General features: G+C 33.3%; 1 protein-coding gene across 5 annotated transcripts; it reads left to right on the top strand.

The window, feature by feature from the left end:
- Positions 1–5,506: 5,506 nt before the first annotated feature.
- On the top strand, positions 5,507–14,567 carry FHY3 (far-red elongated hypocotyls 3). Of its 5 annotated transcripts, none has more exons than XM_028224299.2 (9): positions 5,507–5,770; positions 9,123–11,335; positions 11,422–11,478; positions 11,842–11,910; positions 11,994–12,062; positions 12,150–12,218; positions 12,309–12,359; positions 12,461–12,541; positions 14,137–14,567. In XM_028224299.2, exons 2-8 carry the CDS (start codon positions 9,167–9,169, stop codon positions 12,515–12,517), a joined length of 2,541 nt encoding a protein of 846 aa, XP_028080100.2. In that variant the 5' UTR covers positions 5,507–5,770; positions 9,123–9,166; the 3' UTR covers positions 12,518–12,541; positions 14,137–14,567. The 5 variants fall into 5 exon arrangements, with proteins under 5 accessions (XP_028080100.2, XP_082736434.1, XP_082736435.1 ...); XM_082880308.1 differs by lacking the exon at positions 14,137–14,567 and adding an exon at positions 12,983–13,162; XM_028224300.2 differs by having other exon boundaries at positions 5,765–5,962.
- Positions 14,568–20,887: the final 6,320 nt, after the last annotated feature.

The following is a 20,887-nucleotide window of genomic DNA, read 5'->3' as shown; positions in this document are numbered from 1 at the left end:
AGTTCTTACAAAGCCAACGTCCAACGACAAAATAAAACTACAAGTTCACACACAACGTCACAACATAGTTAAATCCTAATACAAGGGATAACAGGATTTTATTTTGATAAAATCTTGACTCTAAGTCAGCCAAGGTTCGATATTGGCAGCAGCTCCAATTTCAGCCTCAATCCCTTCTTCGACATAATCTGGCATGAAACGCCAGGGCAACAAAATATATGCCATGAGTTTTGCAACACAGTAAGAAAACGTAACCAACCTACCATTCTTTTTAAGAGAAAAATAATAATATTCTAAACATGAGATAACAATATAATTATACACAGAAATTACAACCATTAGAATAATTTCAGTAATTTTAATAAATCAGGTGACACTCGAAATCTCACCAAAGAGATTTAACTTACCAACCACTAAGCATGGCAACGGTTAATTTGAAACCCTCCCTTGGTCAAATATTTAAGTGTTACCAACCGTAACTACCAGGGATGCCCACGTCCGGGGTTATATACCCAAGTAGTGGCATCTGTGGTCTGCCCCAAGGAAACGGTCTGCCAGGGGTAAGTAACCTCCCTGTGTGCCACCTGCACATCCACCCTTATTCCAAAACCGAATACCGAAAAGGGTTCAAATAAGTCCCGTGCCATCTTAGAGTTTCGCAACACAATTTACGTGAGAATTCTCAAAACCAAGGCTCACCCTGAACAACCGGTGTTAACCGTCAACCCTTAATTCTGTACAGTCTTTAAACCAAGACTCACCCCGAACAACTGGTATTAACCGTCAATTGTTAACTTTGTATATGCCGTTAATCATTTCAGTTAATTTTGATATTAATCACAAATAATTCCAAATTTTTAATCACAAGTAATGTTATACCAACTCATTAAAATTCCCAATCATAAAATATTCCATGTGTCACACAATACTAAATAAAAGTACAGAATTTAAATAAACAATTTATTTAAACCATGGTATGAAATAATAACTTAGAGACAAGAATTAAACCCTAAATATACACATGCACAAATTTTTTTTTGATTTACAAAATTAGACTAGCATACTATTAAAGTGGTAATTTTATTCTGTCCAGAAAAATTTTCAGAGTATATATCTTGCAAATAAAATTATAAATACATTACTTATACAATTCTAAAATTCATATCAATCTACAGGATACTCAATAAACATGTTATGGTTATTTTTCAGAAAGCTTTTTCCAAAAATAACTTATAAATAATTCTAAACAAATTCCAAGGGTGTTTATGACACAGATTTGTCACATTTCCTTACATTAATTCCATGCTTAAATTTATAGATCAAACCCATAATCTAAAAATTTATCATGAAACTAGACTTCTCAAATTTCATCTTTTAGTTAGAAATTACCAGATTTGGCTTAGTATAAAATTTTAAATAAGTTTTCAAATACATGGTAAAATCTGTCACACAGTTTCAGATTTAGTTAAAAATTTGTATAAATTCGTAGAAAGCTCAAAAATTGTTTCCAAAACTTTCTGGATAAACTAGACATCATTATCAACAACTTTGTAGAAGAAATCATCTCGAAATTCTGAATATAAAATTATCTAAAAATTCGGGTAACATGCTGGCAGATTCAAAACAAATTATTCTCAACACAGTTTCAGATTTAGTTAAAAATTTGTATAAATTCGTAGAAAGCTCAAAAATTATTTCCAAAAATTTCTGGATAAACTAGACATCATTATCAACAACTTTGTAGAAGAAATCATGTCGAAATTCTGAATATAAAATTATCTAAAAATTCGGGTAACATGCTGGCAGATTCAAAACAAATTATTTTCAACACAGTTTCAGATTTAGTTAAAAATTTGTATAAATTCGTAGAAAGCTCAAAAATTATTTCCAAAAATTTCTGGATAAACTAGACATCATTATCAACAACTTTGTAGAAGAAATCATGTCGAAATTCTGAATATAAAATTATCTAAAAATTCGGGTAACATGCTGGCAGATTCAAAACAAATTATTTTCAACACAGTTTCAGATTTAGTTAAAAATTTGTATAAATTCGTAGAAAGCTCAAAAATTATTTCCAAAAATTTCTGGATAAACTAGACATCATTATCAACAACTTTGTAGAAGAAATCATGTCGAAATTCTGAATATAAAATTATCTAAAAATTCGGATAACATGCTGGCAGATTCAAAACAAATTATTTTCAACACAAAATTCCTACACATATATATAAAATTTCTATTTATGAGTAGTCATTTTAATCACAAGGAATTAATCTGAAAGTTTCACTAATAAAAAGAAATGAGAGGGTTGAGAGGGTTTTCTTACTTAGTAATAGGGTAACAAAATGGTTGAGAATTTTGGCTTCCTTAGTCTCTTACTCTGCTTCCTCTCCTATCACCAAGCTTGGTTGTTTCAGGGATTTCTCTCTTCTTTTTCTTTTCTTTTTTTTTTTTTTCTCACCGAAAGCTTGCATGTACCCTATAGACAATGAAGGCTTGCATGCATATATATATACAATCCTTGTTGCACAAATCTCTCTCTCTCTCTCTCTCTTTCTCTTCATTCTAAGTTTTCTTTCTCTCAATTCCAAGAGCATCATTAGCTCTTCTTTCCTAAACAAACATGCAAATCAACATGTGGAAAGCCTCCACCAAAATTCTGCAAAGGTTTGATTCCCTTTTTTTTTTTTTTTTTTTTTTTTTTTTGTGGGTTTCTGAAAGTTGACACACTAAGATTTTTAACTAAGGTATTTAGTAAGAATAATTATTATATTGAATCCTAATTAAAATAATTTATACACAACAATTATTGAACACCCACAAAATTTTTATTTATTTATTATTATTATTATTAATTTTTTTTTTGTTAGTGATTGAATTGGATTAATTTAAAACTAACTTTTACAGTAATACATATTTCAGATAGACTCTGGATAAAATTAATTAATTAATTTTTTTTATCTTCTTTTAAAAATAATAAAATGTGGGTTTTCACATCCCATCTCACCCTCTACATCCCAAAACAAACGGGGCCTTAAGTGAATAGATAAGTGATGTATGAACAAATAAAGAATAACACAAATACTAGATAAATAGACAAACAGGTAAGGGTAATATGCTCTTCTATTAATTTATAATACTTATGAGTTTGTATTTTATTTTTGTAATCATTTCAAGGATTAAATATGTTCAGAAATTTAATAGATTCAATCGATAGTTTAGAAATTAAATAGATTTTAATTTGTATATTATAGAGACTTTGTAGACTCTCAATTGATAGTTTAAGAACTAAAAGTAGATAATTTGATATGGGGCTATGTTAGCTTAACCAAGATCTTGGGTTCGAGACTTGGGAACGCAGCTGTGTTAAAAACTTGTTGGGAGAGTTTTGCCGCCCTTGCGGTCCTACCCGACTCGAATCGGATTAGTTGGGGTCCTGTGGACTTCTGGATACTGGTGGTTTAGACCTAAAAAAAAAGAAGAAGATAATTTGATGATAATTTAATAGTATAAAGTGTAATAAACCCTATATTTTTTGAGGAAATTATCTAACAATGGGAAGTTGAGAAAATTATGACATATATATATATATAATTATAATTATTAACATTGATAAAATTTGCTATTAATTTGTAATTATTTTTCAAGTTCTACGTTGATCTGAAATTTTTCATTTTTTTATGTCAAGTGATAGCCAATGTGATATTTTTTTATTGATTTTAGAAAAATGTTTTGGAGCTCTAAATTTGGAGCACTAAAGGAGCTCTAGAGAGTGGTCCTACTGACTGATGTGATGTTTTGGCCTTAAGTTTTTTTTTTTTTTTTTTTTTTTAAAAATTTCCACCTCATTAGTGGTCCATTAGTGCTCCCAAATTAGTGGGATGTATTATTGTTGTTGATTTTATAAAGAAGTTAGCTTTCAAATTCACAAATAACAGTACATACATTTTTATAATTTTTTTTTTAAAAAATATAAATTTGAACATACGTTTTTTATAATTGAAAGAGTCAAAATAGTTCACGTATAAAGAAGGTAAAATTATATTCATAAATACCAATTGGTTGTTGGTCGAGTGGCGATTGGAGCTCGACTTGGTAGGGAGGACTACGGTTCGATCCCCCGCAACGCCAATTGGGAGGGGGCTTGAGTCTAACCATCCAGAACTGCTCCCCGAATCCGGATTAGTCGGCCCAAAGTGGGTCGGATACCGGGTGGGTAACCAAAAAAAAAAAAAAATTATATTCATAAATAGTTAAAGAATCTTAGTGTAAGTAAAAATGCAGCAGTGCTACATGCACAAAAAAATCACCCCCACAAACCCCCGAATCGCGTGACCAAATTAGCTGGAGGTTTTGAGAGAAAAAAAAGAGTATAAGAGTTTGGATCATTAATTTGTTTTTTTCACCACATCATTTGAGAGATTTGTAAGAAAAAAATTGAATGAATGAAACATTTTCCTAAAAAATATTCAAAAAAAAAATTCAAATTATAAGCGAAAGTCCAAATAATTTACATTTAAGAAGGTAAAGAGGTAAGCACCAAACGGATTTGAAAAAAAATTATGTACATATATAAATCTACTTTTTAATTCATTTTTTTAAATTTAATTATGTATAAATGATATAATTAACTAATAATTTTAAAAAAATTATTACTTTAAATATTCTAATTAACCATCATATGATTAATTAACTAATAATTTTTAAAAAATTATTACTTTAAATATTCTAATTAACCATCATATGATTAAAAATTAATAAAATTTTAGGCTTGTATACCAATCACTTTGAAAAAAACCCCGCTCATAAAGTCTCTGTGTAGAATGTGAGTTGATTTTTTAACTATTTTAGAGTTCGTTTGGCATAAAAAAGTTAAAGGTTTTTTTGGTTAAAATAGTTATAAAAAAATAAAATAGACTTTTTAATTCAATAAGATAAAAATCATATCTAACCCATATTCACTTATTTTTTTCTCTCATAAAAGTTAAAAAAATCAAAAAATCTATTCTAAACGAAATTTTTTAATCTTAAACTAAAATAGTTAAAAAGTCAACTCATATCACAAACGAACCTTTGGTCCGAGGCTAAAAGCCTTGTTTGTGATAAATTTTTTGACTTTTTTTAAGAGGAAAAATGAAATAATAATGGGTTAAATATGATATTTTATTTTATTCAACTAAAATAATGAGTGTGTTTGGTTTGATTTTGAGAGATAAATATTAAAAAAAATCTTGCGAAGAGTGTTTAGAATTTTTTTGGTTTGTTTGATTGTATATTTTAAAAATAATTTTGGAGTATGAGAGTTTGAGATGATTTGATATTTTATTATAGTTGAGTAGATGTGTGTAAGAGAAAAAAAGTAATTAAGAACGAGAGAAAATAGAAAAAAAATAATAAATTGATGTGTAGGAAAAAGAAAATAATTTTAAATTTTTTTTAATCAAATAAAATTTTAAATTTATTTTTCAAAAATTATATTTTGAGTGTTAAACCAAGGCCATGTATCCCAAACATAGCCAAAATAGAAAGGTCGGTCCCTGTCACGCGCGACTCGGCCGAAGAGAGAGAGATAGAGAGAAGAGCGCGAGTGTCCGAAAGAGAGCGAGAGTCTGCAAAACAAGAAACCCTAATGATAAAGAGTCCACCACCAAAATTGGGGGAAATAAAAGGCCAATCTTGAGTCCACTCGCCGAACTCCCTCGCGTGGATTTGCAGCGGCAGCAACCGATCCAGAAACAAAGATAAGATACATAGATATAGAAGACAGGTACCCTTTATCCCCCCACACCTCTCTCTCTCTCTCTCTCTCTCTCTAGAATTCTCTCTTCTCTCTATTCCCTCTCTGATTCTTGAAACACTTCTATGTATCTGTCTTTCTCTATTCCATACCATGTTACTGGAAACTATGTTGTTATTAATCTAATGTGTCCTAATGTACATCTATATATGGATCAGTATGGTATGTGATCTGGGTTTGGTCATTTATCCCCTTATTTGTAATTTCTGACCAGTGATTAGGATTCAGGGGTTGATCCATAAATGCCCCATCTGTCAATAACAACTGGGTTGTAAAAAAATTAAAAATTATAAAGAAAGAAAGAAGGAAGGAAAAAGAATGAGCTGGTTTTGACTTCTGATTAAGCTGGTGCATGCAATGTGACTTGTTGCTAATTGAAACTTGTATGTACTTCCTAAAACTTGTCTAGTTACTATGGGCTGGTTTGGTGCGGCTTGTAAGTTATAGCAAGCGGAAAAATGATAATCATTGTAAGCTAAACGTACCTCTCCCATGCGTCCCAATAATCAGTATGTTTAGCTTATGTAAGTTACTGTTGTCTAATAGCGGGAAGCATAAGTTGTTGTTGGAACGTGTCTTACATCGCCTGGAGTTGCTCATCTGTGATAGTCATCTGTGAAAGTTATAAGGTTTTAGTTTTTCTCTCTTTAATACTTGGTTTTATGGAGAACTGTGGATTGAACTTTTCAATTTGGTATCAGAACTTGATTGGGCTTATGACTGATGTGTCATTTGTCTGGTTAGTGTATGTTGAGGTCCATGAGAGTGTGGTGGAATGTGTCTCACTTCGCTTGGAGTTGCATCATCTGTGCTAATTATAAGGTTTCAGTTTCTCTCTCGTTAATACGTAGGTTTTAAGGAGAAGTGTGAGCTGGACTTTTTAATTGAAGTTGCATCAAACTCTTTGACACAAATTTCCAAAATAAAAAGTAAAAGAAGTTTTAAAGTTTCAGAAGATACACCAAATAGCCATGTTGGAAAGTTATTTTAATGATTCGGTTGTCAAGTATTATATTGTGGCTTGCCCAACACTTGTTTCGGGACTTTTTAAGTTCAATTCCGGAGCCAAAAAATGGCTTGGATGTAGACAAGCTATTGAATTTGCAAAGAAAAAGGGAAGGAGGAGAAGATCGTAATTTCTTAAGAAATTAATTAGAGGCTTTGAGCTTGATCTCCATGGCTAAAAAAAGGGGATAGAAGTACCAAGTGTTTTCATAGGGATGGTGAGTGCATATATAGGAGGGCTAATCATATTGGGAAGATTGTCGTCGATGGTGAGTTGTGTGCACGATGTGGAGGAGTCTATTGCTAGTGATATATATATATATATATATATACAAAGGTGATTTTTTAACGTTGTGTTTGGTTGGGGAATTCAGGAAGGAATTAGGAAAATAGAAGGGAAAATGTATGCGAAATTAGGTGAAATATAGGTATATTTTGTTCACATTTCACCTACCTTTTCCTTTTCCTTTTCCCTTTCCAAATCCTTTCTTAAATTCCTCAACCAAACACAACGTAAGGCATTTTGTTAATAAAAGTAAGTATGGGATTCCCGTTTGGTTGACTCGGGAAATACTCAATCTCCATGGAAGGCCATTTCTCATAGGTTCCGTTTTTGTGGGTAATGGGTAGACTATATGGTTTCGGGAGGATGTGTAGAAGGGTGGGGTTTCCTTTAAGTCCCTTGATTGTATTGGTTATCTTGTTTCATAATGCCTCCATTGCATTTGTGGATTTCTCCTACAAGAGCTCTATTTATTGGAATTTTAATTCTTGATGAACCTAAATGATAGTTGGACCAATGAGCTGATTTTGTTGTTATCTATTTTTTATGGGGTCTATTCGAGACAAGAATCCATTGACAGAAGGGAGTGGATTATTTATTCATCTGGTTCATTTTCTTGCAAATTTGTCTTTGATGCGTTAATTGCTGATCCAAGTATACCTCTTTTTGGCTCCTCATGAGATAATTTGGGATGTTGTTGTGCTTTTAAAGTTGACATGGTCTTTGGCTCATAAAATGCTTCAACACTAATTATATGATTAAGAAAAGGACTAATTGCCTTTTTCTTCCACAATTGTGTGTTATGTGTTTTGCATTGCCTTGTAGCTATGGCTTTATGACACAAATTGTTTCAGATAAGAAGGCTTGAGTGCTTTGCAGATGTGTATTTTGTGCTAAGTTTTGGGTCATTTAGTTAGAAAGAAATGCAAGGATTTTTGAGGATAGGAGTGAAGATCATGATGGATTATGGGATTAGACTTGTTACTTGTCTTCCTTTTTTGGCTTTCAGTTTCTCCCCCATTTGAAAGGATTCCTTTGTTATTTTCTTTTGAGATTGGTGTGCTGGTTATGATTGGTAATTTTTTTTTCTTTGTTTTTTGGCGGACTACTTGTCCCCTGTCCTCCTTAATTCTTGTGTACCTCTTTAATATAACGTCTTATTGTTGTTTTTTTTCCCTCTTCCCCTGTGTAATGAATAAAAAATATACACTTATCTTTTGCTGTTATCAAGATCATTATTGCTCTTATGACATGAGGTAAATGAGCAAGGTTGTATCTGAACCATTGCCAGAGGTTGCATTAATGTAAAGAATATACACTTTCTCATCATCTTTTGAAGCATGGCAGAGAAAAAAAAAGGCTTTTGATTACACTGAAATAATGATGGAAAAATGCTTGATTTACATAATTTTAAGATTGGTCTTTTTAATTTATGTCAAGTTTGGTTGCCATTGTTATCTGTCCTGTCCTGGGTGTGGACTTCTGCAGTTGTGGATTTGAGGCATCAGTGGTTGTTTTTATCATCACTTATTATTAATTGGTGAAAATAATTGTTCAAATTTTGTAATTTCATGGGAAGCATAGACACTTCTACGAAGGTGTGCATACTCATCGTAACACACATCTAAATGTGCCCCTTTCTGCTTCTTTTTTTTTTTTTTTTTTGTTGTTGTTGTTGTTGTAGATAGACATGCTTCATACAAGTGGGGGACGTGTGTCTATAGCATGGATACACATGAAACATATATGGATTTTGGCATAAATTTGAAGAACATGACTGGGGTGGGGGTGGGCCACGATTAAAGTTACAACAATATGGATTTATATCTATTAATTTTTCATTTGTGCATTTTAGTTTTGGAAACCTAGAATCATATTACTTCCAATTTGTTGTGTATCGTGCTTTTGGAAAAAGATATTAGGAGTATTTTTTCCCATTTTTTTCCGTGTATAATTTTTTTTTCTTATCTCACATAGTTTTGGTTTGTATCTTTTAATGGGTTTATATTTGCTCAATACCTTTATACTTTTCAGGTACTGGAGGCAAATAATTTAGTGATAGTAAATAGGTTCTTGCCATGGATATAGATCTTAGATTACCTTCTGGAGAACATGATAAGGAAGATGAACCAAATGGAATTGTCAATATGTTGGGTGGTAAAGACAAGCTGCAAAATGGAGAAGAGGGGAATGGGGATATGGTGGATGTTGGAGATGAGCTAAACACTGGAGATGGAGGGAACATGAATTCTCTGCCGGCAGATATGTTGGTGTTCAAACAAGATACAAATCTTGAGCCACTTGCTGGCATGGAATTTGAATCACATGGGGGAGCATATTCCTTTTATCAAGAATATGCTAGGTCTATGGGATTCAATACTGCAATACAAAATAGCCGTCGCTCAAAGACATCTAGAGAATTCATAGATGCAAAATTTGCGTGTTCTAGATATGGCACCAAACGTGAGTATGAAAAATCCAATCGACAACGTGTGAGACAAGGGAATAAGCAAGAAACAGAGAATTCTACTGGTCGACGATCATGTGCAAAGACAGATTGCAAAGCATGCATGCATGTGAAGAGAAGAGGAGATGGTAAGTGGATTATACATAGATTTGAGAAGGAGCATAATCACGAGCTTTTACCAGCTCAAGCTGTCAGTGAACAAACAAGAAAGATGTATGCTGCTATGGCAAGACAATTTGCTGAGTACAAGAGTGTGGTTGGCCTCAAGAATGACTCCAAAAATCCATTTGATAAAGGTCGGAATCTGGCTTTAGAGGCAGGAGAAACAAAGAGTTTGCTTGAATTTTTCACGCAGATGCAAATTGCAAATTCCAACTTCTTTTATGCAATAGATACAGGTGAAGATCAACGGCTGAAAAATCTGTTGTGGGTTGATGCCAAAAGTAGGTATGATTACATCAATTTCAGTGACGTCGTGTCTTTTGATACTACCTACATTAGAAACAAGTATAAGATGCCTCTTGCTCTTTTTATTGGGGTGAATCAACACTATCAGTTCATGCTGCTTGGATGTGCTTTGGTGGGTGATGAAAGTGCAGCTACATTTTCTTGGGTAATGCAGACATGGTTGAAAGCAATGGGCGGACAAGCTCCAAAAGTTATAATCACCGACCAAGACAGAGCCATGAAATCAGCTATTTCAGAGGTCTTTCCATCTACTTGTCATTGCTTTTGTTTGTGGCATATACTGGGAAAGGTTTCTGAAACTTTCAGTCATTTACTTAAACAACATGAAAATTTCATAGCAAAGTTAGAAAAATGCATTTACAGGTCATGGACCCATGAGGAGTTTGAAAAGAGGTGGCACAAATTGGTTGGAAGGTTTGAACTCAAAGAGAATGAATGGATCCAATCATTGCATGAAGATTGCTCACACTGGTCACCGACCCACATGAGGGATATCTTTTTAGCTGGAATGTGTACTGCTCAGCGATCCGAGAGTGTGAACTGTTTCTTTGACAAATACATGCATAAGAAGACCACTGTGCAAGAGTTTTTGAAACAGTATGAAGCAATTCTACAAGACAGGTATGAAGAGGAAGCAAAGGCTGATTCAGATACATGGAACAGGCAACCTGCATTGAAGTCTCCGTCTCCTTTTGAGAAGCATGTGTCAGGGTTATATACACATGCAGTTTTTAAGAAGTTCCAAACAGAGGTTCTGGGTGCAGTTGCTTGTCATCCTAAAAGAGAGAGACAAGACGAGACAACCATTACTTTTAGAGTTCAGGATTTTGAAAAGAATCAGGACTTCATTGTCACTTGGAATGAAAGAAAGTCCGAAGTATCTTGTATATGCCGTTTGTTTGAATTCAAAGGTTTCCTTTGTAGACATGCTATGATTGTTCTTCAAATCTGTGGCCTTTCCACTATCCCACCCCAGTATATTTTGAAGCGGTGGACAAAAGATGCCAAGAGTAGGAGTTTAATGGGAGAAGCATCTGAACAAGTACAATCTAGGGTGCAAAGATACAATGATTTATGTCAGCGAGCAATGAAATTGGGTGAAGAAGGATCATTATCTCAAGAGAGCTACAATTTTGCACTCCATGCGCTAGAAGATGCTTTTGGGAATTGTGTGACTGTTAATAACTCTAATAAGAATCTTGTAGATGCTGGCACTTCAGCCACCCCTGGGCTTCTCTGCATTGAAGAAGAGAACCAAAGTAGAAGTATGAGCAAGACAAATAAAAAGAAGAATCCAACCAAGAAAAGAAAGGTTAATAGCGAGTACCGATTGATGTGCTTAGAATATTATTATGTTTTAGTCATATTCATTAAAGCCAGCCTTTCTGTGGATTGCAGGTGAACTTGGAACAGGAAGTTATGACTGTTGGGCACCAAGACAGCCTGCAACAGATGGTTAGCCCTATCCAAAGTTTAGTTAGTCTGCTATATATGTATATATAACATGTTATTTTAGTTAATGTTGCATGAATGAGGAAGTTATGAAATACCATATGCTTGTGGCACTACAAATACAAATTTAAATTTTTTTATGATTATTTTCCTCATAATCACTGAAATAGTTGTATTATTTATGGTTGGGATTTCTGTGGGACAAATTGAGCTCACGTCCTTTATTTTAGTTAATGTTGCATGAATGAGGAAGTTATGAAATACCATATGCTTGTGGCACTACAAATACAAATTTAAATTTTTTTATGATTATGTACCTCATAATCACTGAAATAGTTGTATTATTTATGGTTGGGATTTCTGTAGGACAAATTGAGCTCACGTCCTGTTAACCTTGATGGCTATTTTGGTCCACAACAGAGTATGCAAGGAATGGTATGATTTGCTTTAATTAGGTCTTGTTTCCCTTGCTCTTTATTTTAGTGTTCTTTCAATTTGCTGCTCATTGCCTTTTGCAGGTACAATTGAATCTAATGGCACCTACCCGTGATAATTACTATGGAAATCAACAGACCATTCAGGGACTGGTATTACAATTATGATTTTAATAAATAAGGAAGATGGTTATGTTTGTACAGTGAAGCAGATATGATATTTGATTCTTTTATTTGTAGGGACAATTGAACTCTATAGCACCAAGTCACGATGGCTATTATAACACTCAACCTAGTATGCATGGGCTGGTATTTTTTATAGAACTGGCCTTTTTTATTTTTTGAGTGAAGAAATTTTTATATATTCTGGTGTACTAACAAACCTATTCATGCTTTCAGGGTCCTATGGATTTTTTTAGAACTCCAGCAGCTTTCACGTATAGCATTCGGGTTAAGTTGACAGATTATCTATTTGTATTGTAATAGTAACAGCCTCGTTATTTGTAGGTACATCATATTCATAATATGGCTATTTTTATTCTTTATTGCAGGAAGAACCCACTCTGAGATCCTCACAGTTGCATGATGATGCGTCAAGACATGCATGAGGCACATCTTCTCACAATCTTAAGGTATTTATTTTGTTGACCACGTTTGGCATGCTGGAATTAAATTAGTTGGAATGGAATACATGCTGGAATGGGAATGAAATCGAATCCTCATTTCCATTCTCCTATTTGGTTGCTAATGTGGAAATGTGTGGGAATGGAATGATAATTCCCATTCTTATAATTTTGTTTTTGGGATAAATTCCCATTCTTGTAATTTGGCCAGGCTAACCATCAATCCTAGAGTAAAATGGAAAATAAAAATACACGCATATGTGTGAGTATAACAATGTAATCCAAAATCAAATATCCAATACTGTTCCAAATTTATTTTAAGATTTAAACAATGACCCAAAAGCATTATGAGACTGGAAGCCAGAATCACAAAAAAAGAGTAAGAAACATGGAAGAAAATTTCGTAGAAAAAAATTCAAAACCCTAACCTTATGAGTTGGGAGGAGGCAGGGTGCTTGTGGTGATCAGCGATGGTCGGTGTGGGAGGAGGCTGTGATGGTTGACGTGGGGGGACCGGAGGAAGCAGTGGCGAAGTTGTCAATACCTCACCAGATGTACTGTTTTTGCTGTCAGTACGGTGGTATGTATCGGTCTTGGTGCGTTTTGGTGTACCCTTTTGGAATTATCTCTGTAAGTGTTATATATATATTGAGTGTTCCTTTTCATAAGCCTTTCAAGTAAAATAAAGAAAACAACATTCTTAAATGTATTAGTTACTTGTCAACAATGTTTTATCAATTTTGACAAAATATAGCTTGTACGTTTGAAAAACATACTACCTTTTGTATCTAGTAGTTTGTAACTCTTGATACTATACAAAAAGTAATATTATCTGTGACATAATGTATGATTAGATTTTACAAAATATATCACTTTTTAGTACTCAACAATTTGAAATTTGTAGTTTTTAAACTTTACAACTACTTTTCTTCTTCTTCTTCTTCTTCTTCTTCTTCTTCTTCTCTTTTTGAATAATATCCCACACAATTTGCAAAATACTAATAATCTTGCCAGCTCCATACCATTTTCTTATTGGTACGGTATGTACTACCTGTTATGGCCTGGAATGGTATTCACAACATTGCACAATGGTGATCAGAGGTGAGGTGCACTTATATTGGTTAACTATGGTTGATATATGGGCAGTGGCTGCGGCGTGGTGCTTGTTGTGGTTGGTGAAGCATGCTTGTGGTAACTGATGGTGAGATGTGGCTATGCTGGCCGGTGACTCGGTGTGGGTGGTTGTGGTGGTCAGCAATGGACTTTGATCATTATCAAAGTAGAGGTGTTAATGAGAGGGAGAGAGACCAAACAAAAAACTCTTTGTTTTTTTATTTTGTTTATTATTAAACAAGTTAGTGATTCAAAGATAGAATGAAATAGGTGTTCCTTATCTCAAGAAGAGGAATGAATGCGTATCGTGGGAATTGTCATTCCAATGGAATGAGCATTCACTCCTCAACTTACCAAACATTAGAATGGGAGCGAGATGCTAGAATATCCATCATTTTCTAGCCCATTACCAAGTTACCAAATGTATCCCTAGTTTTTAATATCCATCAAAATTATCGAATCAAATTACTGAAGTTCACTTCCATTTGCAGATGAAGACGGACAGTGTTCAAGTTAAAAAATTTCAGAGAATTTATTAATCTTCGACCTTGGTGGATCCTTTTGAAGAGCAGACAAATTTGAGTTATGATATACTCCTGTAAAATTTGTTGTAATTATTGTATTTGTGATAGGTTCAGCCCTAATTAGGATCAGTTGAAATCAGGAATTCTTTCTAGATCATGCCTCTTCTGAACAAATAATGATATGAGAGAGTAAGAATGTAAGAATTACTGTTTTGTTATGGCTTGTGCTGGTTGTGGGGATGGGTGGTATTTGACTTTTGAATGGGTTCATTTCAAATTCCGGTCAAGTCAAAATGGATTAGTAATTGTAAGATAAATGTTTAAGAATGGGAAGTCAGAGAAATGTTGTTGTCTTAATATTATTTGGACTTGCATTTATGTCCATGTTCATTCAAGTATATTATGTGTTCAATTTTGTGATCACTTTCTATATTTGTAGAAGAGTTGTGTCCTCTTTATTTTATTTTTAATTTTTTTATTATAATTCTTAAAAAATCCTTATCAATGAAGAAGCCTCTAACTCCTGGTTTTGTGTCACAGCTCTTCAATTCTGAGAATGTGGGTTTACCAAAAAAAAAAAAAACACTAGTCTATACCATTGTCAATCATAAAAATAGATGAAATTAATAATTTAGGAATAGTAGAGAAAAAATAATCAGTGTTTGGTTTTAGTTTTTCGAATTCGGTGTTTTGGAAATTGAGTTTTGTATTTTGTGTTTTTTTTTTTGTTTTTAGTGAATATTTTTAAAATTTTTAGTAATTTTTTTTTTTTTACTTTTTTATATGTATTTTACGTAGATATATTTAAATAGTAAAATATTTGTGAAAAAATATTTTAAAAAATTAATAAGTATACAAAAATATGAAAATGTATTGAATTTTTGTATTTTTTTTAAAGTGAATTTTTTTTCATAAATATTATACTTTTTAATTGTATTTATATTAGGCGTGTTTAATTTTTTTTTAACAAAAAATTGTTTAAACTATTTAAAAAATTTATTGAAAAAATTAAAATACAAAAAATAAAAAAATAGAATTTTGAAAATCAAAATCAAACAAGTTGAATGATAATTTCGAGAATAAATTAAAATCAATCCATATCCTTTTATCTACAACACTAAATTGGGTTGGTTTGGAATGTTTTAAGGCCTATTTTGGGAAGTGGGTTAGAAGTCACTTCCCAACTTTTAACACATTTCTCTTTCTTACAAAAAAATTAAAAAAAAATCAAAAAATAATTTTTAACCATCTTTCTAAAACACTCTTAAATAAATATATTTTTTAATTTTTTATAAAAAAATATGTAAAAAAATAAAAAAAATATTAATTAATATGACCCAAATAAATATTCTTATATAAAAAAAAACACCTATATAATTTAACCCACACAAATACGAACCCAATATTTAACTGGAGTTAAGAATCAAATATGAGCACGAGCCCAATTCATTGGGAATGTAGCCGACCCAAGTCAAAGGTCAAATCTTTTTAAGATGTCGTTTGGTAACATTTACGTTTTTAATTTTTTATTTATATTTACAAAATTTTAAAAAACTCAAATAAAAATTTGTTTGGTAAAATTTTTGATTTATAAATCAATGGTTTCAGTTTATAAATTTAACCAAAAAATAAAAACACAAAAAATGTGTTTTCGTTTTGAGTTTTTTTTTTTTTACCACCCAACATTAGCCACCACCCGCCACCATTTTCCACCACCGTCTTCCGCCACCACCACCCACCACCTGCCACCACCATCCACCAGCCACCCACTTGCCACTCACTCGCCACCATCACCCACTCTTCGCCACCACTACCACCACCCACCTGCCATCCACCCGCCAGCACCCACCACCCGCCACTACCATCCACCGCCTGTCACCACCATCCGCCACCACCAACCACCTGCCATCCACTCGTCACCACTACCTACCACCACCCACTACCACCTACCATCACCACCACCATCATCTACCCGCCACCACCACCCACTTACTACCACCACCACCGCCACCCACCCACACACCACCACCCACCCGCCACCACCCACCACCGTCACCCACCCACCCACCACCACCCACTACCGCCCGCCATCCACCACCTACTTGCCACCACCACCCGCCACCACCATCACCACCCACTCGCTACCATCCATTACCCGCCACCGTCACCCACCCACCCACCCACCACCAACTACCCACCACCCACTGTCACCACTTTTCACTATCGTCTTCCGCCGCCACTTGCCACCGATTGCCATTTCTTACTCTTTTTTATATTTTTAAATTTTTTAAAACATTTTGTCAATTACTAAACACGTTTGTAGTTTATGTTTTTTTAAAAATAAACAAAAATCAGTTTATAAAATTTTTGTAAATATAAACTGAAAACGTAAATGTTACCAAACAGACCCTAAATGTGTTAAGTTTGACTTGTTTATTTTTTGAGTCAATTTCAAATGAGTTTTAATCAAATCGATTATGAGTTGAGTTCGAATAACTTAATTTTTTATAATACATAAAATTGAATCAAGCCAAATAATTTGTTGTTTGAATTTGATTAAAAATTTGATGATTTCTTCAATTTAATTTATTTATACAAAGAATAAATTTCAATTAATCCAATTACAAAATGAGTTCAAGTAATTTAATTGTATTAAGGGTAAATTATTTATGAGTCCTATTTAGAAGACTTATATAATATATGATCCTATAAAAAAACTAATAACCCGATAGGTCTAGTGGTTTTCTTGTGGACACATCTACCCTGAAAAATGCTAAGAACCCCAAATGTTTTACCAAATGCATGTGAGTCCTACACGCATGTGAAATATTTGGTAAAACATGTAACGCCCTGAAATAAATGACAATAAACCATACATCATATTAATTAAATAACAACATATGATAAAATAATCATCCTCCATTAATTCAAATTACTTGTATAAAAGAGTAACATATGCAGATATACATTTACAAGTCTAACTCTTAATTTATAGCCTATGTTATAGATGAACATAAATAAATGAGAGAACGCCCTAATGGCTACAACTTTCCAAAACGATACTTGGTTACAATAAAAGTGAGTTTTAAACTCAATACAGATAAAGCGCTTGTACAAAAATAATTACAACAAGTAAACAAAATGAAGCTCTTACTTTAAGTCCTCCAAAGCTATTGCTTTGGTGGAGGCATGTAATCAACACCTGAATATGGTTTTCCAAATAGGGTGAGCCAAAACTCAGTAGAGATACTACAACACAGTTTATAAATCTTAACAAAGTCATAAGGTGAATGCATATGCAATACTCGTGACAAACATTTATATCTCTTTCTAAAATCATGCAATGCCAGGTTTATATCACAATTCATAAAATGTTTCATTTTCAATAGAAAGCAGGACTGTAAATACAACTCTGTGAATCTTTGAGTACGTGCCTGCAAGTAGACGATATAAGTACTATCAATTTATCATTTTTACCGGTATTAATCGGAAGGCTCGACATCTATTCGCGCGGGTTTCTTGTCTTTCACCAAGGACACACAGACCAACTTAATATCATAACCACACCCCCTTCCCAAATTCACCAAGTATTCACATTTTTTTCTGAAAACAATAAATATTTTTAATATATTAATATGCAACAATGCCCAATGTAAATGGATGAGAAAATAGTTTCAATTCTCCTAGTTCTCATGCAATTTCTCTAACAATCATAGTTATCCTTCACCGATAGTCCAAAACAAATATCTCTAAACAGATAAATAGATCTTTCATAAAGATAAACTTTTTCAAATTTCAAGATGTGAGTGATAATACATATCTAATTACACCATCGTTATAATACCGACCCAATTTCACAATTCCAACATCAATTCCATTATCTTTTCAAAATCAACATTTGAAATCTTTAGGGCATAACTCTCTTTTCTTTATAAATCAATCCCAAGGATAAAAACACATCATTTTATCACAACTCATCCTCATTTACAATCCCACAACCATTTCCAAGAATCCATTTAAAAACCCATCTTTTGATTTTTAACCCCAAACCCTAGATTTGTCCAAAAATCCCTAAATCACAATATTATTTTAGAAAATAACAAATAACTAAGTTAAAAATCATAAGAAAGTGCGAAGAATCCCCTATCTCAAGCTTAGAAGACAAGAGGGAAAATGGGAAAACTTCAAAGACGCCGATATCCAACTTTGTTCTGATCAAAAGAGAGCTCTCGGAGTGCTCTACCTTTTTATCAAAGGGACATAAGTGAAGAAATCAATGAATCTAGGTATATTTGTAGAGAGAAGATGAGTTTTAGAGAGAGAGAGAGAGTCTAAATATAGGGTTTATAGAATGTTTAGAGAGAGAGACAGATGAAAAAGTGACTCAAAAAGTGACTTTTACGAACTGATATACACGCAGACTGTTGGAGTGTAACAAGTGTCGCTCGAGCGATCAAGCATAATAAGTTGAGGCGAAGAAGTTTACCGCATGAGCGAAGAATACAAATTCCTAGAAGTTTTACAGACAGAAAACCACCGCTCGAGCTCAAGAAGTACCGCTCGAGCGAAGAATGCCAAGTCCCAATATCTCGGCAGGCCTGCAAAAGTACTAAGAGTTCTCAAAAATCACTCAAGCGCAAAAAGTGTCACTCAAGCGAATAAACCAAAATTTGGACAGGAACCATTTTGAAAAACTAACTCCCGGTCTGCTCCAAACGCAACCAAGACACTCTAATAACCAAACTCAATAAGAAATAAGGAGAAATAAGACATGAACAATTGTACAAGACAATACCACCCGGATCCAAAACATCAAATGGGTCGGGTCTAAACCAGAATCACTACAAAACATTTAGGGTCCCTAGAATTACTCCATCTACCCCCAATCTTAATTAATTAATAACCTGATTAATGATAATACTATATATGGGAAATATAATATTACCATAGATTGTGATCATATCTATATGGCTAAAAAAAAATTCAAAATAATCTAATTAATGGAAACACCATATATGGAAAATCTAATGTTACCATAGATTGTGATTATATCTATGTGGTTAGAAATTTGAAATTCAAAATAACCTAATTAATGACAATACCATATATGGAAAATCCACTATTACCATAAATTGTGATCATATCTATATGGTTGAAAATTTGAAATTCAAGACATAGATGTAACATGTAACATCTCAAACCCAATGTGACATTCCCATATGCTTTTGAAATTCAAAATAACTTGATTAATAACAATATCATATATGGGAAATCCAATATTACTATAGATTGTGATCATATCTATATGGTTGAAAATTTGAAATTTGAAACATAAATATAACATGTAGCATCCCAAACCCAATGTGCCATTTCCAAATCCAACGTGATATTCTCATATGCTTCTCATCCCCAAACCCAACGTAAATGTAACATGTAACATCCCAAAGCCACCGTGACATTCCCATATGCTTCTTATCCCAAACCCAACGTGATATTCCAATACTCCATTGTTGAATTATGAATAATGTAACATCCTAAATGTAACATGTAACATCCAACCCAACTTGTAGCCCGACATTTTGCGCTCCTTTCGGAAGACGAGAAGCCCTACAGTTCGGACTCTACCTATGGTTCTGAATCTGATTTCACAAGTACAATGTAAAATAGTGAAAACACAAAAAGAGTCCAAATCCGGCAATTCTTTTTCGAAAATCAATGTTTTGAATAAAATGCAAAAAATGGACTGCTTTGCCAGATTTCAGAGTTGCCTCCTAAATAATTTGGGAAATTTAAGAAACCTAAGACTCGTGCCAAAGGCCATTAGTCTGTCATCACCAAAGTCGTCTCGGCTCAGAAACTTAGGTACGAGAAGGGAAGGTCATGAATTGAGCACCCCCCTCGCCTGATCGAAGATCGGCCTCTACTAATCATGATGTAATTCTTATTTATATTATATGCTCTTGTTTCGGTTTATTAGGCTAACATTACTATGTGACTCACACAAGTATAGACTAATTTTTGCAAGAATTGGAACATTTGATTTCATGTTTTGTTTGAAATTGTTTTGTGAATTTGGTACTCGAAAAAGTGGGCTAAAATGGACATTAATCAAATTATCCCAAGTCAAGCAACTAGTCTTCATCCACAGGCAGTCAAACAGTTATATCATTTAAGCAATTAGTCTTATGGTGAACATGCTTTGATATGTCAACAATCATACTCATGCAATATGCTAAAGCGAGTAAAGGCTCACCTAGTATACCAAGCCAAAAGAAACAAAAGAGTTAGAAAAATAATGCATGATCCTAACTAATGCAATATGACTAATGCAACGCATGAGATATGCAATTACTAGGCTCGACCACTAATATTGGCATATGAATCAATTTGATAGCATGCGGTCTAAGCATGTATTTAAAGAGGCATTTAACTAACAATGCAAGTTAGAATGATGCGCCGAGCCTCATTACACGTTATTAGACGTGGGGTTGGAAGACATACACGTTATTACAACATTTGTGCCCTCACGCAGGAGGATCCGAATAAACTAACTAGCTAAGCTAATTACTACAAACTACAAAACGAATGAAATAGTCAACTAAACTAGCTAATTAGATATTACAACAAATTAACTAACTAACTAATTAATTAATTACAAATCGAAACGAACTAATTAATTACATAAATACAACATGAAAGAAGTGCTAAGATAGCTATT

Source organism: Camellia sinensis, chromosome 7 (genome assembly GCF_055761805.1).
Source record: "Camellia sinensis isolate YWXY chromosome 7, ASM5576180v1, whole genome shotgun sequence".
In the NCBI taxonomy this organism is placed as follows: Eukaryota; Viridiplantae; Streptophyta; class Magnoliopsida; order Ericales; family Theaceae; genus Camellia; species Camellia sinensis.
This window is presented reverse-complemented; position numbering and strand designations above follow the sequence as displayed.